Source organism: Calonectris borealis, chromosome 10 (genome assembly GCF_964195595.1).
Source record: "Calonectris borealis chromosome 10, bCalBor7.hap1.2, whole genome shotgun sequence".
In the NCBI taxonomy this organism is placed as follows: Eukaryota; Metazoa; Chordata; class Aves; order Procellariiformes; family Procellariidae; genus Calonectris; species Calonectris borealis.
In genome coordinates this window covers 19,575,331-19,597,599 of record NC_134321.1, presented here as the reverse complement: position 1 = coordinate 19,597,599, position 22,269 = coordinate 19,575,331, and the positions used below count along the sequence as shown (strand labels likewise).

At 37.6% G+C, this 22,269-nt stretch overlaps 1 protein-coding gene across 1 annotated transcript in view; it reads right to left on the bottom strand.

Annotated features, from left to right (window-relative positions):
* Window positions 1–22,269, bottom strand: part of DOCK3 (dedicator of cytokinesis 3) — a 148,526-nt gene that overhangs the window by 73,741 nt on the left and 52,516 nt on the right. The window contains exons 8-10 of the mRNA XM_075159267.1: window positions 16,671–16,759; window positions 12,954–13,079; window positions 3,175–3,299 (exon numbers count right to left, since the gene is read on the bottom strand). Of these exons, the coding sequence (XP_075015368.1) occupies window positions 3,175–3,299; window positions 12,954–13,079; window positions 16,671–16,759 (340 nt within the window). The remainder of the gene's footprint in view (window positions 1–3,174; window positions 3,300–12,953; window positions 13,080–16,670; window positions 16,760–22,269) is intronic.

Below are 22,269 nucleotides of genomic sequence, written 5' to 3'. Positions count from 1 at the left end.
TAGGACTATTTCTGGACCACGATATACTCAACAGCAGTAAGGGTTTGAGACAGACAGAATATTCTCCTTAACACTGCAGGTGCTTCTGCTAAAGTCTTCACAAAGGCATAATTCAGATTTGGATTGTACTGCTCGTCAGGAAAAGTCTAGAGATTTTATTCTAGTATCAGATGAAAATTTTGTGGCAATTTCCCCCCCGTACTGTGTAACTCAGCACGCACGTTCTCATTTGGCAGTCTCTGCTTTGGAAAGGCCGTAGGCCAGGAACAGTGAGGGATATTTCAACCACGAACAGTAGCGCTTGGGCGTCAATGATTGACCTTTCAGTGTTCTGCCCATACTATCGTAAGCTTGAATTGGAGTTTTTTATTAGCTTCTCTACTGTATCACCTACTGAAAGTTATTAAATTAACATCATAATTAGACAAATGAAATAGAAGAAAGAAAATAGCTACACTTGACTGTGAAAGCAACCTCAAGTGATCACTCGGGACAGGGAACCCAAACAAAGCGATTCCCTTCATCAGTACTGCACCAAGCCCTACCCAGCCCACATCTTATTCTTAACATTTATATTAAAATGTTATGAGACTCCTCTTGTTGCACTCTTTAGTATTTTCTTTTAGATTATGCTGAATGACTGAAATGAAAGTCCTGCTCCAGCAGTCTCTTTACAGCTGAATGAAATTATATTGTCTTTGGGTAAAACCCGGTCCCTCCTAATAGAAATGGTAGGTATCACACGCTGCTCTAGGTGTCCATACCGAAGGTTACATAAACCAGATGGCTGCACTGAAAAATAAGCCATCTAGGGTTTATAACTAAACCCTTAATCTAAAAGGTAAAACAGTATCCATTTAGCGGCATACTAAAATAACCCAGACTAGCAGGCTGGTGTTCAGTTTTAGACAGATGGATACCTAGACTTCCCAAAACTCATTGCACAGGTGGGATGGTTAGAACTGTGGAGTTCTTTGTTCTCAGGGCTTTTCACCCGAAGCACAGGGAAGATTTTGAGCACCAACTTTGCCTGCATTTTACAACTGAAACCTGCATTCTGAAAGTTGAGACAAACTGGAAATCTACAGTTTAAGGAGCTGAATCCTTAAAATTTTCAGGGCATTTCTATAGACTCAGAGCAGCCATATACAATTAATAGGGTCAATTGTTTTCTACACGGACAAGGACGTTACCATTGAGTGGTAAGATAACCCTCTAAATTAGAAGTAATTCCAGATGGCTGTCTCATTTGCTTTAACTTTGGTAGATGAATTTGCAGAATTTGTAAATCATGTAGAAACTACGGCAGTGATGAAAAAAGAGGAGACATGATTAGTTTGCGAATGCAATTCTAAGTAGCTGCTTCTTTCTCTCATGTGCATGTGATTATTCCTTCAAATTATCACTTAGCACTTTTGAACTATGCCTCTATATTCAGTTCAACTGATACTCAGTTTTATATGTTATTTTTCTAGTTCTATTCTGCAGTTAAGAGAGAACACAAATGTACCTAAGCAGTGAGAAGGAGTTCAAATTAAAGGGAAGGAAAGTTCAACTTCTATTGTCCTTTATGACCCTTTTACTTATTTTTCAGCAGATGTGATAGGAAATACTCAAAGGTACAAGCTATGTAGAAAAATCCTACTGTCCGCATGTTTGAAATACAGTGGATCTTAGGCATCATTAGACATCATGAACCAAAGATCTCCCTGACGTAAACGAAGTATCTTTCTTGCTTTGACTGCAACTATACAGACGAGCAATAACATAAAAACTGATATAAAGATTTTCTGTTAAATATGTGGTTTAAATTTAGAAAACACAAAAGATCCTTTATATGTAAAGTCTCTCCTTTACGACAAATGTTCACCTGTATTTTTCTAATCATATTGACTACCTTTTACTAGTCTTTGTTTGTTTCTACCATGTCTGTTCCACTATCCCACGTAAAGCCCTGAAGTACTGTTACAGTAGTAATAATAGGCAAGGGTAAGAAAAAGATAACTTAGTATCTGTGAATGACCATTCCAACCAAAACCACAGAAGTAGTTAAGACTGATAATGTCTAGAAATTATATGGCTTTTATACTTAATCATTAGCCACAGTTAAGTATAATTAGCTACCATTATGTACATTAGCATCTGAAGATGCTGATATTGCAGTTTGGAGGGTAAAGACCTACATTGGTCTTCGGCAGACTGCTGTGAAATAAAGCGATGATTAAAAATATGTCACTCAATTTGAAAGGTATGCCTAATGCAATTAAACAGAAAAGGATTGTGATCTTCCTGCAACAGCTATGAGCACAAACCAGTTCCTTACAAGAGATATACTTTACTTCTAATGAAATCACAAGCAATTGTAGTAATAGAGGAAAAGTTCTCCTTTCAATTAGAAAAACAAACCGTGGAAATGAGTTCGGTATACAAGCACTTTGGTGTTTAGACTCTTCTGGCTACAAAGGCCATTTTATTGCAGTGGAGGTAAGAAGAAAGCTAGGGGCAAGTTATGATTAATACATTTTAATGCAGCCACTTCTGATAGATGTTTGTGTCAAAATACTTCCCATTTACTTCTCTGTCCTCCCACCCCACACAAAGCTGACTTATCTACCACCTTCTCTTCAGCAATACTAAAAGCAAGAACAGAGGAAGAAAGAAAAACATAAACACCATCTACAGCTGGAACGGAGCCATCCCAGGGGGAAAGCCAAGATCTTGGAAATACAGCTACTCAAGTTTATTTTCCAAAACTACATTCAGTACCATAACTCCAACAACTCAGACTTAAAAGTCTCTCTTGTAATCACATTTCACCATGTTGTACGACACACATTATTTAATCTTAGGTATTCGTCATATGCTCTTCGGTTCTTTCTGACTACGGTTACTCTAAATTTTCCTTTTACTATAGCCACTGACATCACATTTTGAAATTACATAAGCTTTTCAGTTTATGAATATTTTCTCCAAGTCCCCTATTCCCATATAGGGGAAGTGCTCCAAATTCTTTCAAATTTATAATCATAATATATAGTTTAAAAACTTGGAAGGAAAAAAAAAAAGATCTAGTTTTAGTTTAGCACTTCCCTTGCATCAGAGAGAACACAACAAGAGAACGTGTCCACGGAGCAGGCAGATGGCACCTGAAGCTCAGAGGAAATAAGCACTTACCTTCAAGATTTCTCCATCCGCATAGAGCACGTACATGGTCACTTCAATGTTCTTCTGCACACTCTTCCCACCTCTTTCAAAGTCTCCCTTTTCTAATGTCAGGTATAAGTCATTGCGTATATCACCTACAGTAAAAGAGTGGAGTCACATGCTTAAATTCGACATGGAAGACTTAGTGCTTGTGTGCAACGTATTTTGGTTCTGCAAACTGTTTTCCATGTTCTGCAAGACTATGGCTGATGCCCAGATCATTCCAAGCAGCAAGTTAATTGTTAATAAAGATGAACATTTTAATATCAGTGCATAAAATCAGACCATTGTTAGTAATGCCTTTATTACATGTGAACTCAGAATCAATACTTGCTTCTATTGTGTGTAAGCGGGAAAGGGAAAAAAAATCTTCTACTACTTTGTCTAGTTAGCGGATTTGGAAGTTATCAGGCTAAGCCTGACAAAACATCATTAACATCAGACTTCCCATTTCCAATATATTTTAAGAAAAATAAGTATTTTTGTGATGATCAGCAGAAAACGATATTCAGTTAGCTCTTCAAGTATTTTCTGTATTTTCATAATTTCTTTTTATTATAACAACAAAATAAAAGTAGCCTTTTTGGAAACCTGGTTGTAATTCAGCTCAGACGGATTAAGAAGGAATTATAAATTTTTTTTTGCTAGGTTTTTGGCTAGCCTCTGCTATCCATATGCATGAATATAAGGAAGCGGGCAGTATGGATACTTGCCAATTTCTCACTACCTCATTTTCAAGAGCTTTCAGAGCAAATGACTATATTCAGAAATACAAATGCTAGCATCTATCTCAGCATCTTGTTATCCTGAATTTGACAGATTCTAGCTCACTTTTTTTTTTTTTTTTAAGAATTTGATTGGGAAACTCTGCTTTCAGAACTAAAGCAGTCAATTCTAAAGCGTGCACCAAAAGGATAGCAGGTAGCACCTATTTTTCTGTAAGATGTAGTTACTGTCACTATTTCATGATGGCTCACTTAACACTTCTTTTTATTTACTTGCCACAAAGGCAAACATACTAAAGGACAATATATAAAAATACAAAAAATTAAAAGAATAAAAAATTAAACCCTTTCAAGGCAAGTATTTTCTTAAACAGCCTCAGGAGACTAAATAATGAAGTAATGGAATGGTTATCCAGCAAAGCAGAGCCTCTTTGAATGTCTGATTTCTTCCACCCCAGTACTTGGAGAAGCTGACGCAGTTAAATCTGTTTATTAATCAGAAGCACAATGAAACAGGCAGCATTTGCTTTCAGACAGTGAGGGATATCCTTTTGTGTCTGTCAAAGCAGCACTTCAAATTCTTCTTGAAGTCCATAATCCCACAGAATTTGTTCCTTAATCTACTGTAGGGACAAACAATAGAAGCTTTCAGTCCTGTCTTTACTTTCATTTTTATTTCTGGACATAAGTACAACTTTTTAAGCATGAAAAATACAGCTCTCCAGCTGTCATTCAGTGCTTTCTGCTAGGAACTCTTTATGAATGGAAATCTGTATGCAAAATGTCCTCCTTTTTCCATCAACCTCCCTCTCACTGCGGATTCACACAGAGTTGACTGCTTGAAACACCTCACAGTCAGAGGTCTGAAAATGCTATGGCTCATTAACGGGAAAAAGATGACAGCAAGAGGCTGGTGAAAGACCTCAAATATTTGATCTGGTTTTTCTCATCAAAGAATAGTCATTAAATGCAACACTCCACGGTCCACAACAACAAAGAAAATTATCTTGCTGTTCAAAATCAAGCTAAGCTACCTGTATGTTGACTAAAGGAATATCAAGGAAATAAAAAACTCATCGCGAAAGACAGTTTAAGTAGGGACTTTTGTTTTGAAAATCCTCCTGCTTAACAGACTCCATCCTTTTTTCTTAGCAGTTTGTACAATGAGGAAAAAAGTTTCAATTTGTATGCTCTATAACTCTCAATAGAAATTAATTGTACTCGCTATAATTAGTATTTTGGAGCTTTCTATTTATGACCTCTTTTCTGGAAGACAGTCTGGCTACACAAAGTCCAATGTCAGATAGCAAATCATTTTCCAGCCTAAATTAAAGGCAGCATTTGGTTATATATAGCATCTTATCTTCCATTAAGCTTAACAGGAGGGATATTACTTCACTAATTAAAAAAAAATGCCTTTGGGGTGGGGGGTAGAGGAATCTAAAAAACAGTGGATTTGCATCAAAATGAACAAAAAAGAAGGGAAAAAGTATTTTAATGAAGTATAATGGTGCACCTTCTCTTGTAAAAATATTGTCTATTGAATCGTAAAAAAAAAAGAAAAGGTCATTACATATAGTAAAAATAGGAAAGTAACTGTATCTAGCGAAGACAAAAGCATGTGCCTATCCGGTATGGAGCACATCAGTTTCTTGAAAATCTGGAGTTTAAACTAAACTCAAACACTTCCTTTTATTTCAGTGAAAATAACCTCACTACAAAGAAGTATCTCCTTTCCCCGACATGTTAGTTAACCACATCTCTTGCTGAGTCCTCGCAAGCCATTTTTTTTCTCCAACTGCGATTGCTTTTGAGGGGTTTGAGCTCAGATGCACTAATGGGCCGCACAGAAACTAGAGCAAATGCTTGAGCACTAGCAGTTTATTAAAAATTTTATTTTGAGTATGCAAATTGCAAGGCTAGAGAAAACATTCTGCACAACACACACAAGTGCAGGAACAGCTAGCGCAGGGCAGCTGGCACGTGACTAAACAGAAAGTGTGATCAGTACGATCAAGAAGCGATCCTTCTCAGCTCTAACACAGAATGACAGCTACGTATCAAGTCAAAAATCTTGGCAGATAGAGCTTTTCCCATATTTAATTCCACTGTAAAAAGAAAAAGATAAATAAAGAACTTGTCTAACAAACCAGGCAATTCACGCCCTCGGCGTGGCAAACTACGGTACAGACAGCACTGGCTCTGACGTGACGGTAACTCTTGCATTTTGAGAGAAAACCAGTGTGCTACACCAGCTTGGATCTCTTAGGCCTCACATCTCCACAAGTAGAGCAGTGCAGATTATAAAACTGGGTTAGCTGTGGCCTCCTCTCATTAGTACAGGAATAAAAAGGTACTAGAAGGCTAGCGGGCCAAAGTATTTATAGACTAAAACCTGCGGATGGCATTTTAAGCTGAGGTCTCTTTGTGTTAGATGGCTGTCAAGGATGAACTGACAACCTAATGAGAGTTTTTGTTTTAAAACCCATCTCTCTACCATTGTTTTCAATTTAAAACCAAATGTAAACTGCTTTTTAGCATAAAATACGTGCAGTTCTAACAGATGCAGTTACTAATTCTTTATGAAATGTCTTGAAATATAGTATTTTTCACAATATTAGAAAAAAGAATTATTTTCTGATGTGTTATGCAGCTCTTCTTTTATACTCCCTTCACCTTTATGGGGGTTTTCTTTTGTTTTGTTTGTTTTAACCTATTACAAAACCTTATATCCAATGTACAATTGTTTAAATTATAAAACATAAATTGTAGCTTTGGGGGTTCACTTATATTGAGATTAAATCCTTTCTCATATCACCTGAAGTTATTTTAATGGTAATGGGGAAAAAAAAGGAGTGGAAAAGGCTACATAAGCCATATATCGATTTTGTGTTTACAATATAAAGAAATGTACTGGAAGACTTCCAAGCACTTATTTATCATTTTCAAGACTTAATAACATTAAATAGTCCAAGGGCCAATAATTGTCCAGTATCTATTAGAATAAGTAGGAGATTTATGCTGACAGATTTGTACGTTTTCCACCAGAAGACTAACCAGTTACCTGAACTGGAATGTGGTAACAATTTACAGAAATCACCTGCACTTAAGCTAACACTTTTTATTAAGGGATGCTAAAAGATTTTGTACACTGAGGAACAGGAATGGTCCCTGTTTTATACAGGTGAATTCTGTGTCAAAAAAAGGCTACACAATTCACTAAGTTCCTACAGGAGAAAGAGGCAAACCAATCTCTGACATCTTGATTCTAGCAAATCTGTTTTCTGAGCGATCAATGTTCTATGACTTTGTGAGCCCGTGAAGGACACGTAACATATCCCTGTAAGCTGGGGAAAAGTGGCAGCTCACAACATTCAGGATGTGCAGGTCTAGTTTCAAGTAACTTAGTAAAATAACTGTATTTATCCAGAGAATCTTCACTGGATTTTTTAAACTGAAAGTTTAGTCTTTTACAATTTAAGCAGCCACGGATATAAAAGCAGTCTATCTATAAAAATTAGTATTTATGTGTGTATTTGTTAAATTGTTGAGATGGTCCTATTTACTTAGGGCCCAACGCTGTGATACCTTGTCTACTCGACTCTAACATCACTGGGGTTGGCATTTTTTTGAAAATACTGCCATGCTACAGAAGAGTGCCAATAACCCCCAGGGCGCGAATGGGCAAGGACACTCAGAGTATCTTCCACCATGGCTCATGAAGAAAAAACAAAACCATACATTTATCTCCTATATATAAATGAACATCCCCACAACAAGAATAAATCAGCATTACCCCACTGAATTCAGTGAAGTTACAGCAATTTAAACCACTGAGGGTTTGACTCTGTAAGAGACTCAGTCCAGCAAGTAACTAAAATCTTTGAGACAAACTGCACAATGCAGAATACTTATATTCATGGGTAGTGTTATAAAGTGCTTTGGCTGTGTTTGTTCTCGCTCTTTACAATGGTAACTGCTCTCCTCTGCAGCCAAGAGTACCACACTACAGCAGACGTTCCCGGGATGGAGCATCCCCGGATGCTCTTCCCTGCAGCAGCTTTGGAGGCCACTGCACAAGGCAGGGTGCCAGTATCGGGGTTCTGATCTCAAACAGCGTACTACACCCTTACTTTAAGTTCTAAATGAAAAACATGCAATTACTTCTGAATTAATTCTGTAATTTCGAGACAGAAGAGGTTAACAGCACGAGGCCCACAATCAGCTTTGTGATCGTCACGTTATTTTTTCAAACGGAAAAAACAAAGTGCTCTGCCCGGGAAGTGGCTCAAACGCTCTCTGGCCTGCCTTCTGGCTGACCACTACGGACGCGTTCTCAACCATGTCTCAACAGACCAAGAGCGACAGGCCTCACACTGCATCATTTTCCCGTGCTTTAAGAGTGAAGTCACCTTTGAGACCGGTGTAAAAATCTGCTGTACTGCCCACTGTATTGCTGCTTGCCTGTTACAATTAAGCAGCCTGGTACGGTCAGACAGTCGCTGGGAATCACCTTAGATCCATCTCAGCAGTTTATTTCTCTGCCCCTTCACCAGACAGCCACTGATTTTTTTAAGGCCTATATTCCTGAAATAGTTCTAGTGTGCAACTATTAACATTATTGCGAGTAACATTGCAGCAGCAGAGGGAAACAGAGCTTTTATCTACTGCCTGTTTGGCAAATCAAATTAAGGTTTTTTTTCTTCTATAAGGAGAACATTATGCAAGTTTAATTCTGTGTGTTCCTCGAGGTTTTGGTGAACAGAACGCTCAACTGTTTCAAGGAAAAGGAACAAACAATATTTACTAGATTATTTGCTATCCCTTGTTCGACTTCTATGTCTAGAAAAGAATTTATACAATGCTCTTTTTAAATTAAATTATTTCCCTGAAACAGTTTCCTTTCAGTAGTGGTGAGTTGATTTTTAATATTTTTTTTCTTATCTCCTCCAGCTTTGTATTTTAACTTTCCATTTCTGCAAGTTTATTAACAACAAAAATATTTTTTATTCTCCTTGTAAACACTTTTGGGGATAATTATTACACAGTTATGTCTTTTAGTCTCATTGATTCTCTTGCCATGAACATCCTGAGAATACCTGATGGATTTTGCCACGTCCGTTTCCTAATGTATTTTTGCCATGACTTTGTGCTCACTGACAGAACAGATGCTGAGATGTTTCTCACCTTTGCTACTGATTCATCTGTCATAGCTACTAAATTTGTCTGAAACACCATGGTATGCAGAGAGACTGGTAAGACAAAGTCTACACCTCTCTGATACCCAAGTTTCCCTATCATGTCATGATTTGCTATCTTTACCAATCCCCAACATTCCATGAAAGATGTGAACATGGGAAAAAGCAAGCAATAAGCAGACATTACACAGAAAAGCAGGAACTTACACCCAACTATCTTCATCTCTGCATCAGAAAGAAAGGGGAGAGAACGAAGGGAAAGGAAAGGGAGAGAAGCCAGGAAATTAAGACAAGGAGAGAGAAACAAGAGAAAGAAACATCACTCACAAGTAGAAGATGAAGCATGCACTTTTCATCAGAGGATCAAAGTAGAAGACAGAATACTTATCAGCACATGGGGAAGGGAAGGGATGTCCTTTGGGGAACTGACAAACGCCATGCCTATGCAATAGATTTCTGACCAGCAAGTTCTGTATACAAATAAAGTTGCAATCCAAAAGGCAAGCAGCACATGCCTCACTGCTTTTATCTCTGGGGAAAAGTAAAATTGTCAGCATCAGATGGACGGTCTTAAAGCCAGTAGGAATTTAGAAAATTTAAAAAAACACCACAAATGAACAAAAACCCACCACACCTCTTCATGAGGCTGGTTTGACTGAATCCTTTCTGATTTGGACAAAAAAGATAATTAAAGTCTTTATGATGCTCTGCTTAGATCACAACACAGTAGGAAACAAAGAACATTTTATCTTTAGAAATGAAGACAGGCATGGTTATTTTGTAGGATCTTAATCTTGTTCTGCATAACCATGCAAGATATAAGCACATAAAGACTGGTTTCATTTTATTTCTTAATGATGACCAGCTACCACTCATGTTTCTCATATCTGAGGGAGGGAAAAGAGGGCTTGATATAGGAACTAATGCTACTGTTTAGAAAACAAAATGGGATAAGAAAACTGTGTGATAAGACACAGCTACAGAATTTTAATGGTTAAGATGTCTACATGTGAAAGGATTTCCTATTAAAAAAGAAAGTGAAAATGTTAAAACCTATGACCAAGAAGATTCATTTGAAATGCTAGAGCTATTTACTTTTTTAAAAATAGATTCCTTGGTTCAGCAGAATGATCACTGCATATTTTAACAATACTAGGTGATGTAGCCTTTATTAATTTATTCACAAAAAATTTTTAAATCACACTGCCTTCAAAAAATCTGCATACACTTGCAAAATACAAGTCATGAACTTTCTGTGCTCTTTTCTGAAAGAAGAAACTCTGTCTTTAACGAGAAAGAAACAGTTCTGAAGCAAAGCAAGGAAAAGGTAGTTTGACAAAGACAATTAAAGCAGCAGACATGGCTGAGAACTGTTAACGTGCATAACAAGATTGGTTTTTTGTTTGGTTGGTTTGGTTTTTTTTCAAAAATGAAATATTTTCTAACTTTAGACAATACTAGCAAAGCTAAAAAAGAATGTTTGATTCTAGCTGTAACAACATAAGCACAAAGTAAATTGATGGACATTCCTTGTTCATGCAGCTTGGTTAATCCACCTGAAAGATAACTTACTCTACCCAAATGTTCTATCCTGGACATCGGGTGAACTCAAACCACAGTCTGATCTATTGTTTTAAAAGCAAACAATAGGCACATATCTGCTGTTGCTTGAATAACGTCAAACATGTTTTCATTGCCCAAAAAATTGATAAGTAATTAGAATGAACACTGTTCACTGCATCAGCGAAGTTACATTATATTTTAATCTCCTAATCTTTCAGAGAGTTCATTAATCTGGAGAATACCCAGGATAATGAAAACTTTTGTTTGGAGCACCATTCATGGCTACCTCTCTCTTCACGTCTCATCTCTACTCTGGCAATGCCCTAATTTATCATCCCAGTGAAAGTCTATTCACACTTCCATGGCTGCCTTTCTTTTCTTACCTGGTGTTTTAAGACATTTACAAACTGCCTTTCTCCACAAACGTGAACCATTTTTTTTCCCCAATACAAATGCCTAAAGCTTTACATCTAAACTCTATATGTGCAGACCTCTTGTAGCCCCCTTTGAATCGAGACGTTCTGGGTGTCCAGCACCTCTAGAGAAGCATTTAATAGAAGAATGGTGGCCCTTTCACACATTTGTTTGTATCAATCAGTATTTTGAGCAGATCTATACATATATGAGACCAATTCCAAATAGATTATCATCTTAAAATCCCTGTGTTTTCTCCAATAAGAACTGTGGTTCCCACAAAAATGAGATTAGCAAGCAACTGTGGTCTTTTAAAGAATACCATTTGAAAAACTGATGGGCTGACCAGAGCTGGGAAGATCACTACTGTACATGTATAGCCAGCCTTACAATGGATGTAGAGGGAAGACAGGCCCACTATGCCAGCTTGCAGAAAGAGGCTAGTGCCCAGAAAATGAAAAAACAATTAGGGAGAACACTGAGGCCATAAAGCTATTCCTTAAGCTTGTTAAAATTCAGTGGTGTGAAGCACTTGAGGGACACCGCTATACATAAAAATAGAGAATAAAGCGATTCTTGTAGGAGAATCAGTTCACTTATACAGGTAAGTAAATATTATTTTTGATGTTGACTTTTCTAGCTGTGATCTAGCTATTCAGCTGACACATCCAGCTGTGATCTCAATTACAGCAGATCACCTTGCAGCAGCTGTGTCTGCATATCAACATGCAATATTTAATCTTTTCTCTATTTGATTGCTTTGGGTTAAGACTGGAACTGCTATAAGGTCACTAAAAACTAAAATTTATAATTGGCTTTATAGCCCACATCCTCTGCTGCTGTATTACTGTTATTTTCAAGTCTGTTAGTAAATAAAACACATACTGTTCTAAATCCTTTTACTTTAGTTTCTAGAAATTCCTCCCATCTACTCCTTATTTTTATTGTGCTTTTTGAAGAGCCTCCATAATGAAGCTACAACAACTACTTTTGACACTGATGTGTCACTGCAGTCTTTCGAGTAATAAAATCTGATACTTTTCCCATTATGCTTTCATAAAATTTCCCATGTCTGCAAAGTCATCCTTGGTCTTGGTTATAATGCACAGCAACGAGAGAGTATTTCAATGCTATACATGCAATATAATTAATAAGCCCATTTCTTACTACACTGTAAAAATCAAGACAGTATAATGCCAGGTTTTTATCTACTGATTGCATGACTGGCTAGGTTCCGGTTTCCTCCCTAAATGAACTCTTGGCTATGCTGGAGCTACCTCCACTTGTGCCAGAACAAGAAGCATCTCAAGCTGCTGCTCCAGAAGTAAGGAGCAAACCAAGTACAGCAATGCTTCAGCCAAGACAGCTGTTGCAGGGACTAGCTGCTCTGTAAGGCCAGCTGGAAAATCAGACCAGATTTGCAGCCTCATGTATTGTCAACCAATGCAAAAGGATCATACTAACTCCGAAAATCAAGGTGGCGAAGTGGAAACTCTTTTTTCCAGGCTTTGGATTATTTGGAAGAAGAAACTTCATGCATTTTAAGAGAAACGTCAGCAGGCATGAGGGATATCTAACTGGGGGTTTGGGGCGGGGGGAATATCAAAGCAATCTTTCCAGATCACCTTCTACACCTGTAAATTTAACACTTTCTATTACTATAATATTTGTTCAAAATGTTTTAGCATGCCTCCCTGAGTCTGGAGTTGGCATTTAGTGATAAATAAGGCAACTCTTCTGTTATTAATCTTCTTCGATTAAAGCACACATCCCAGTGACACTTGCCTAGAAGAGTATGAGGAAAAAAAAAAAAAGACCAGTATTTTAAGGTTAGAGCTGTTATGTTTACCTGGCATTATAACATCAGGAAAACCCAACTTCCTGGTAACAGAAATGCCTCTGTTAAAGATCATGGGGTTTTCCCTTCGAATCTGCTCCATGTCGCCACGTAGAAGCTGAAGCGATATTATAAGTCCTGGGGAAAAAAAAAAAGTTCGTTTTTTCAGACCTAAGAATTAGGTGTCTGCATATACAAGGCATGCAGGTAAAATAATGTTTTGCTCCATGGTTAATTTAATACAAATATATAAATACAGAATTCTTTCCTCCCTTGGAGTAATTTAAAAGTGAAAAGGAAGATACAAATCTGCTTTAAGGGATCAGTTAAGAACACAATATTACATAAAAATACAATTTTTTAAAATCAGAGATGTCACAAGTTACAGTAAACTACTTAGCATTATTTCTATTCCTCACATACAGCAGGTTACACACATGTATGAGCAATGCCACCTCCATCTGAACGACCACATCATACAATGCCGTAGAACATCTCTAAAGTGCCTTTTATCCCACTTAATACCATTAAAAAACCCCCAAACCCTCAAAGCGTATCTGTTCCACTCGTTCAACTATTTCATACAAGGATGTTGATTTTAATGAAATTCCCTTCAGTAGCTCAACACGTTTCAAGAGTACCAACTGTTCAAACTGACTTCAGAAAACAAGAGTAAGAAAGGCTCACAACTAGCTCTTTCAGTGCGACCCTTTGTTCAGTATATCAACTGAATAACTTGACTAGGAATAATTACACAGTTAATCTCAGTCCAACTGCTTTCTCTAGCTGCTTTTAATTTATAGCATACCACACCCCTAAAATGAGGATAATGTATTGGTAAAGTCACAAAGTCAAGCATTAAGATACCAGAAAATGCCAGGATTAAGCTCAACCATGTAAGCTTAGTCTCATCTGCTCAGCGTACATGACCAGCTTCACATATCAATGTGAGTTACATCCACGTAGTAATTTTCCACAATCTTTATTTCATTCAGTGAATGATAGTTAGTCAATAGTTCTTTCTATCCTCTCTGTTCACTTGCTGGAACAACACACACGAAAACAAACACTGCCTTGGATACATATTCTTGCAGGAGCCATCTAACATTCTCCTATTTCCTACGCTTAATATATTGGCTTTGCGAAAAATATTTAGTTGCCATTTTGTTAGACAAGTTTCTAGGGGAATGAAACCAGTAATACCATGAACCTCGCACCCAGTTTCTGCTCTCTTCCCTTGAAATAATTATCAAGCCTGTTGTTTGGCTTCAGCCAAATTTGGCAAATAAGTAGATATCTAGATAACATGAAGATTGTATAAGTTTTATGAATATTGGGAGTTGGGATAAAAAAAAGAGCATAAAGCCTTAAAACGAAGGAAAAGGGAGGCCAACCAGCCAGCTGGACAACCAGCATGTATGTACTCAAAAGCTGCCAAAACATAGACTTGCAACTGCCCAGCTAAGTAGGCAGAAGAGCACTGCAAAGCACTGCAGGGAGAACAGAGGCTTTATAACCATGGGAAAAATTCAAACCCTTTGAAAACCATGTATTCATGTACATCTGTGTGCGCGTGTGCTACAGAAGGTTTAACAGAACACAGGAAACAAGCTGATTAGAAATCAGTCTTGACTATTTTTGCCACTTACAGAAAAACTTGTTAATTTTATATCCTCTTTTGCTATTAAAAACAAACAAATGAAAATAAATGCAAAAAAATCCAGCATAAAGGACTGGAACAAATTTAGTAGTTCAGACCTCCCCACACGCAACACTCCCAGTACTTAACAAATAGCACCAGAATTAATCTATTACCTATAAAAATCAGTCACTAGCAGTAATAGAATATGTAATTTTCCAGCATGGTATTACATATATTATGTGATACTCTCCCACATATTCCACCCCAAAAAACTTCTGCCTAGCTTCTTGCTCTCCCCACCAGGTTTTGTAAATCTAGTTTCCAGTCCTCTTTTTCTACCCAGTCTGTCCTTCCAGGTTTTTTTCTCTTCCCTGCAACAGATCTAAGGACTAATATTACACAATTCCCCATTTACCTGGGAAGGCGGGGAGAGAAACAACCAGAGAGCTTTTCTTCAGGAAAAAAATCACACTTATGATTTGAGCACGAGGTCCAAATTCTGTTACTTATGCTTAAATCACGTCAGCCTGCAGTACAGCCCCTCCCACCAGGACAATACCTCTGCCAAGTTTCAACCTCTTATTCCAGAGATGCACTAGATCTTAACGAAATGTTTGAAATAATTATTTTAAAAAGCCAAAGCTATCTATTTCCCTTTCTTTCTGCTCTTCAAAAAAGCTCAGGTTTGGGAAAAAAAGTTTTAGGCAGACACCTGGCATTGGAAATAAATGCAAATAGTCTAAGTTTTCAAATTCATAAACAATTCAGGAAAATGTTTTAATGATAAGTGGTGGATGACCTTAACTGTAACAGGAGGAACAGCAGGGAAGGAGACCAGCTTTGCATATAATGAAATTCCAAACCCGAAAACTGTTTTATTTGCTTATTTTTGTGCTTAATATCTTCTATGGGAGTGTGAACTGCATATTCCACTACAAATCTCAACATGCAAACAAATGAAATTAAGACAATATCAGTATTCGGACATCAGTATGCCGATGAATCAGGCACTCGGTAATGAATGCAAAAGTAGTTGTCACGAAGCAGAACTGTGTCCTACTGGCTGGTTCATTTGGAATGGAATAGTAATGATACCTCTGAATTAGTGAACTACAGAAATCATTAAATGAGGTAACAAGATAGGGCAAGATTTACTTTCCATATTTATCTGTCATCAACTAGGAAAATAAAAATGGATTTGAAAAGTGGCAAAAACTCTGCCAAGACAGTTATTCTCCTCAACTATGTAATGAAACATTCAGTACTGAAACCATTACAAAGAGTCTTCTTGATAATTCATTTGTACGTACGAAAACACTGCTTATTTTCTGGACAGTCAGAATTTTCTGAACAGTCAGACAAGTATGTTAGACAAATTTAGCCTCTGGCTTTGCTTCTGTTGACAAGGATGCATAGTATCCTCAGGAGAGCAAGCCTTAAATATGTGTTATACCTGGAATTTTCAAGGGAACGCAGGATGAAAAGGAAGACAGTTTTACTCAGGGAAATTCTGATAAATAAAATTTAAATTCTTCACTTCCTGTGCAGCCAAGTCTGGTCACAGGAACTGAAGCCAGCGTCACAAAAAAAAAAAAACTTTTAAAGGAGTTCTGCCAATGCTGATGGCTGCTGATGTTGCATCCCCCAGGGGCTAGCAGCTTCACAGGCGCAGATACACGCAGTCAGCGGAACCGCCGGTAAGTGAAGACTCACAGAGTAAGCTAATACTATAGCAGGCCACTAGCTCTCTCCACTGCTGACCTCTCTGGAGATAAAATAGCACTACAGGTATAATGATGAAGGAAATTTAGCATGCTCAATTCATATTATTATCAGCCACATCTGAGAAGGAAAGATATCAGGTGGGTTTTTTTTTTAATTGCTGGTTAAATTGGCGCAATACAGATTTTCACCTGTAAACTGAACGTGAATGAATTTTAGCTAAACTTTTAAATCATCACAAGTAGAGAAATTCAGCTATCCATAATCTCACATCTCACTGAATTTCTCTGCTACAAATAATTAGCAGTTTCCTAAAGGAAATCTTCAGCTGTTATTATGACAAAAATGTAGAAGTAAATATTTACCATAGTTCGAGCTGGGTGCTGTGTATTTGGTGCTGGACTTGCGAATAATATTTTCATGGATCTGGCACCATTCATTTTCGTTGTTACACCTAAAATAAAAAAACACTCATTCAAGTTAAAAGCTTTCTGCTGAACCATCTTAGGACAGGAAAGTCAACTTTGTTGTAGAGATAACATGAAAGGTCGTGGGGTTTTGATGAATGAGAGAAATCCCACATAACTCTTGTCTTTAAAAGTGGAAGGAAACAAAACATTCCCTAATAGTTATCTCCTTTTTATGGACACTTTGGAGCCTGTGGTGACTTTTCTGTCATCAAAGCCATTGTTTCACTCTTCGTATTATGGTAGAATGAAGAAAGCTCTGGACATCTTTAGTTGAATTCTGTGCACATAGAAAATTAATTTTAAGCTGAAATTAACTGTTGTCATATATTACCTTTTTGTGCTTAATAAAAAAAAAAGTTAGAACCAAGAAATAAAAAGTGAAATTTGAAAGACTAAATAAACCCCTGATTTTTAGTATCTCAGACATTTACAACAAGACTTTTGCTTACCTACATATTTTACAGAACACCTTGAAACATGATGCAACCCCCACCCCTAAAATTGTAGGACAAGAATATATATCAACACAAAGCATGCTTCTGTATGTATATCATCTTCTGAAGGAGCATTTCACAATTGTTTATTCATCTATATGTAATTTTAATAAGCATTTGTAAATACTGTTATATTTCATTTTCAGTTACATTACCATCTGTAAATCCTCAATAAAATTCTAGGACCGAAATGACGATCTATCTTTCCTGTTAGGTTATGCAACCAAAGGCTCATCCCCTTGAACCCAAAGGAGAAGAGGAACAACGGCAGGTGCCCGAGAACCTCACCAGAGAAAACGCAGCACCCCGAGCTGCTCCTGCCGGGGCGGCCGCAGGAGGGTGTTCAGCACATCCCGCCAGGATGAGTCAGCCAGAAAGGTCCCTGGATGGCTTTAAGGACTGAAATGGTTACTGCCTTGGGTGATAATGGGATGCTGGGGAAGAACATTTTGGGATTGCTCAGGACTTAATATGAATTGTAGGGAAATAGAGGTTTAAGGGAATAAAATGGCCCAGTCATGTGTAAATAGGATGCTTGCATCTTTCTGGATCTTGGGCACCTGAGACAGAAGTGCCACACTTCTGTTTAGGATCCAAAGCTAGAGAAAACCTTCTCCAGTGATAAGATATATTCAGAGCTATATTTTGTAAATTACTGCTCACAGACACCCCCCAATATTTAATTCGTATTTGTTTACATCTTTCTGCCGTCGATTGGGAAAAGACATGACGTGGCGGTTGGCAGCCTGCATCTAGAACACTGCTCAGCTGCGGGCTCTCCAATACAAACCAGACAACTGGAGAGAGTCCTGTGGACGGGCAGGTGGCTGGAGCATGTGCTGTGGGAGGAGATGCTGAGGGACCTGGGCTTCTTCAGCCTGGAGAAGACAAGGCAAGAGGGGGAACACTAACAGCAAGGCCTACAAGCAGTTATTAAGACAAAGGAGCCAGCCAGATTCTTCAGTGGCATAGTGAGATGATGTAAAGCAACAGGCCCAAACACAAACAAGAAAGGTTCAGACTGGATATTAGAAATAGCTTTTCCATTATTGGAACAGATTGTCCAGAGAGGCCGTGCAGTCTCCATCCTTGGACGTTATCGAGACACGACTGGGTAAAGCCCAGAGCAGCCTGGTCTGGTCTCATGGCTGGCCTTGCTCTGAGAGGGACGTTGGACTGGAGAGGTCCCTGTCAACCTGAATTAGGATTCTTGTTTACCTTAACATCAAAGTCACGCGACTCTATTTGCACTAGTATATGTAAAGCTGTAAAACCAACCTGCTGAACTCACTAAGTTTGAATGGAATCATACCAGGAAAAAAGTGCCATCGGTGCTATATAGCTTGTTACCACATTATGAAGGGACACACTATAAATGTTATGAAGTACTTCACACCACTGTAAGCACAGCTGAAATGACAATTTTACCATTAATAACCATCTGACTGAAAAACAAAAATGGAACCTTTGCCACAAACAGTGCTATTGGTTAAAAATGTAAAAAAGAAAAAAAAAAAAAGAAAAAAAAACAGTACGTTGATCAAGTCTAATTACCTTTTAAATTCAATTCTGCTTTATTTAAATGACAACTGCAAGATTTAAAGATTCCCCATGAAGTCGGCAATTTTTAACTCAGTAGCACTAGTGAATCTTATTTCTCCTGAAGTGTAATTGAATTAAACGATTAAATTAAACTTCTGTCTTATTGACTCTTAAAAGAAAGAAAAAAAAGAAACGAAGACTATAAGTCTTCAGCTCCTAGCAAGACAGGAGTCTTGAGAAACTTTGTAAAACTTCTCCCAGGCATATTAACATTTTTCCCTTTTTCTGTTTCCCCCCAAGAGTACATAATGTTGGCAAAATTAGGGTAAGATACAAACCAGCTACTGTGAAGACAGTAGGGATTTTTTTGTCTGCTGCTTTATGTAACTGAAAAATAGCATGGCAAAAGGAATTAAGGCTATCTAGAACAAGTAGTAGCTGGTAATTCTCTACAGCTTCAGTATTGCAAAGCCATATACTGCCAAGAATAATGAGATAACCCACAAAGCCTGTTATGGCACGCTTACTGACACCCCCCGCAAATGTTCATTATTATAAAAGCAAAAGGAACATAGAAAGCTTGGAATAACTTAAACATGAAGTACAGACAGTACAAAAGGAAAAAATGGAGGAAAACCATTAAGAGTTACTTCCTCCCAGCGTGCTATCCAAAAATATTCATTTAATTAAAACGCTGATCAGGCTGTATTCCTGTATTCCTAGGTTATCTGGTGCAGTTAGACTGGGATTATCCCACCTGAAATCTTAGCTCCACCTATCTCAACATTTCTCCTTTCACTGCAATGGGTTTAGGAATCGGACATCTCAGCTGCTTGTTAAGAACGTGTGAACATAAAAAAAAAGCCTCCCACACTGGCAATAGGAGATGCTACTTGGGCAGGGAACGTGAGCCGTCAGGCTCTCGTACCCTGCCCTGAGGCTGTCGGATTAGGGATGTTGGAGTGTACATCCCTGTCTGTTCCTATTCCTCTGTTTGTGGACCTGTTGTTCATAAACTTGTCTAATCCCCTTTGGACCTGCTAATACTGCCTGTCTTCACAACATCCTGTGGCAATAAAAGCCAGAAGATCATTACCTGCTTTCTAAAGAAGTCCTTTCTTCCATCTTTTTTAATGTCGTCTCCTCCCAATGTTGTTGAGCATCCCTAATTCTTGTACTGTTGTATTCCGTGAACAACAGTTTACCCTCCACCATGGTTTTGTAAATCCCTTCCCACCACCACTTTTCTCTTCAAACTGAAGCTCCCCACCTTCTCAGTCTCTCTCATAAAGAAACTACTCTATGCCATTAAACATTTTAGTTGCTCTACTCCATTCCTTCTGTAACTACTATACCCTTTTTGGGAGGAGAGATCAGATGTGCACGCAGTAACTCAAGACAGGTCAGCACTGAAGTGACCTTCCAGAACTTAACAGTACGGCAAATTACTACATTTGCACTCCCCAAAACAATCTCTCAAAGCCAAAACACAACAGAGCTAAGACGTTAATGGACAGTACAAAAACCCTTTCGATAATTGTGGTGTTCTCTGAACTTTAACCATTATTCAGCTTACCTGTCAGGAAAAAAACATAATTCTCTTCACATTTTTTTGTGAATTGTATTTGTGTTTACTTCTCTTCTCTTACCAAGACATTCAAAGTCATTCACCCTACTGCAAATAATATTCCCAAAGATAATCAATAGGACAAATTCTATACCATCCTTACAGCTGAGACTACAGAAAATTTCTAACCTCTGATAACTTTTTAGTTGCTGTAGCAGCCTCTGGAGTGCAAGTTAAAATAGATTTCAGCCTCCAACGACTTATGCCTGCAAATTAACCTGCAACAAAGTTAGCCCAAAATCAATGGACTGCAAAGATAGCTTGAAGCTAGTTTTGTACCAACTACCAATGTAAGCTGCACTTTACATTTCCTGAACACAAAGGAGAAGAATATTCTCCCAAGTTTGAAGTGCTGGCCTGAAAACACTTGCCTGTAATGCATTTTATTGTGTTAATGTTTTACTTGCCTAAATACCAAATAGATTACAAAATGTATTTCTAGTTTAAATAAGAATTTTCTCCTGAGCCATCCATCATCTTTTCAGCGTGGCTGGCTCTACAGCAAATTTACCATTTGGAATGTTTGCCATACTACATCAGACCCTGATGTCAGACAGATGGGGACAGAAATGCAACGTACGCTCTTGTCCAGCTGGGCAAATAGCAACGACTGAATGAGGGAACAAAAGGGAAAGGCATTCAGGCAATACACCACATTAAAAGGTAGGAATTTTAAGAGCTAGTGCTGGAGAAGGATTTAAAAAAGGGACTGAGAGAAAATAGAACAAAAAATAAAACTGAAAAAGGTAATATGAAAGAGAAATACATGAAGTTTTCAGGGGAATGGGAAGATTGACACAAAGACTCATGTTCAATGAGCAAAAAACATGAAAGAAAAATTCATATAAAAATATGAAATTGAGTGATCTTAGGAAAAAAAATGGATCGAGAATTTAGTTTCCATCTAACTTTTAAAATATTTTACATGTATATTATTAAAAAGAATTATAAAAGTAAACCTTCATGCTTTTACATAATGAGCTTATAACTAGAGCTGTGGTACTATATCCTCTTAGTAAGATTATAACATGACTGCGGGATTAACAAACAGGAAAATCTGGATTGTGAGAAAGAAGGATTTTTCAGACATAAATCTTTAACAATAATAAGGCAAGCTGAGAAAGACTGGTGAAGTAAATTGATTTTTTTTCTTTTTTCTTTCCCCATAAGCATTCTCTCTTGTGGATCCAGCAAAGGTCTCCATTGAAACACCATGTATTTGTTTCAGCTTTTGTTAGGTTTTCAGTCTCTCAAATTTTTTCCAGCTTCTCTCCATGAAAAGGCTTTTCTGGCTGTATGCTGACTGCCTCATTTGTGGCAGCTGTAAGCTTTAGCTTTAGCCAGATAGCATACAAAAAGAATGCTTTTTACTGCTCCTTTAAAAATAAAAATACACCTCCCTCCTTATTTCATCTTCATGATGTTTTTGGGTTGGCCTGAGGCATTTTAACAATAATCAAAATGAGAGCAGCAGGTAAGAAAATCAGTTCAGTGTTGTTTAAGCATTCATATACAGTTTTAAACTTACAAAGGACAAAAATCTGTCATTTCAATTTTAGTCTACAAAGCAATAAAAGGTAGGTTAGCTAAAAGAATGTGCAAAGAGAAGATGCAAGCAGATAAACCTGTGAAAACATTCTGTTGTGGAAGACCAACAGCTATTAAAGCTGCAAAAGGGATAAGCTGGTGCCCTTTAGACATATCCATTTTCCCTTCTGAAGACTTTTGTTGGAGGTTTACAGAAAACACTCCAAACAGCAGTAGCATAAAATAATGATGTACCAGACTTATAACAACTCAAGCAAATGATAAGAGTGATAAAAAGTTACAA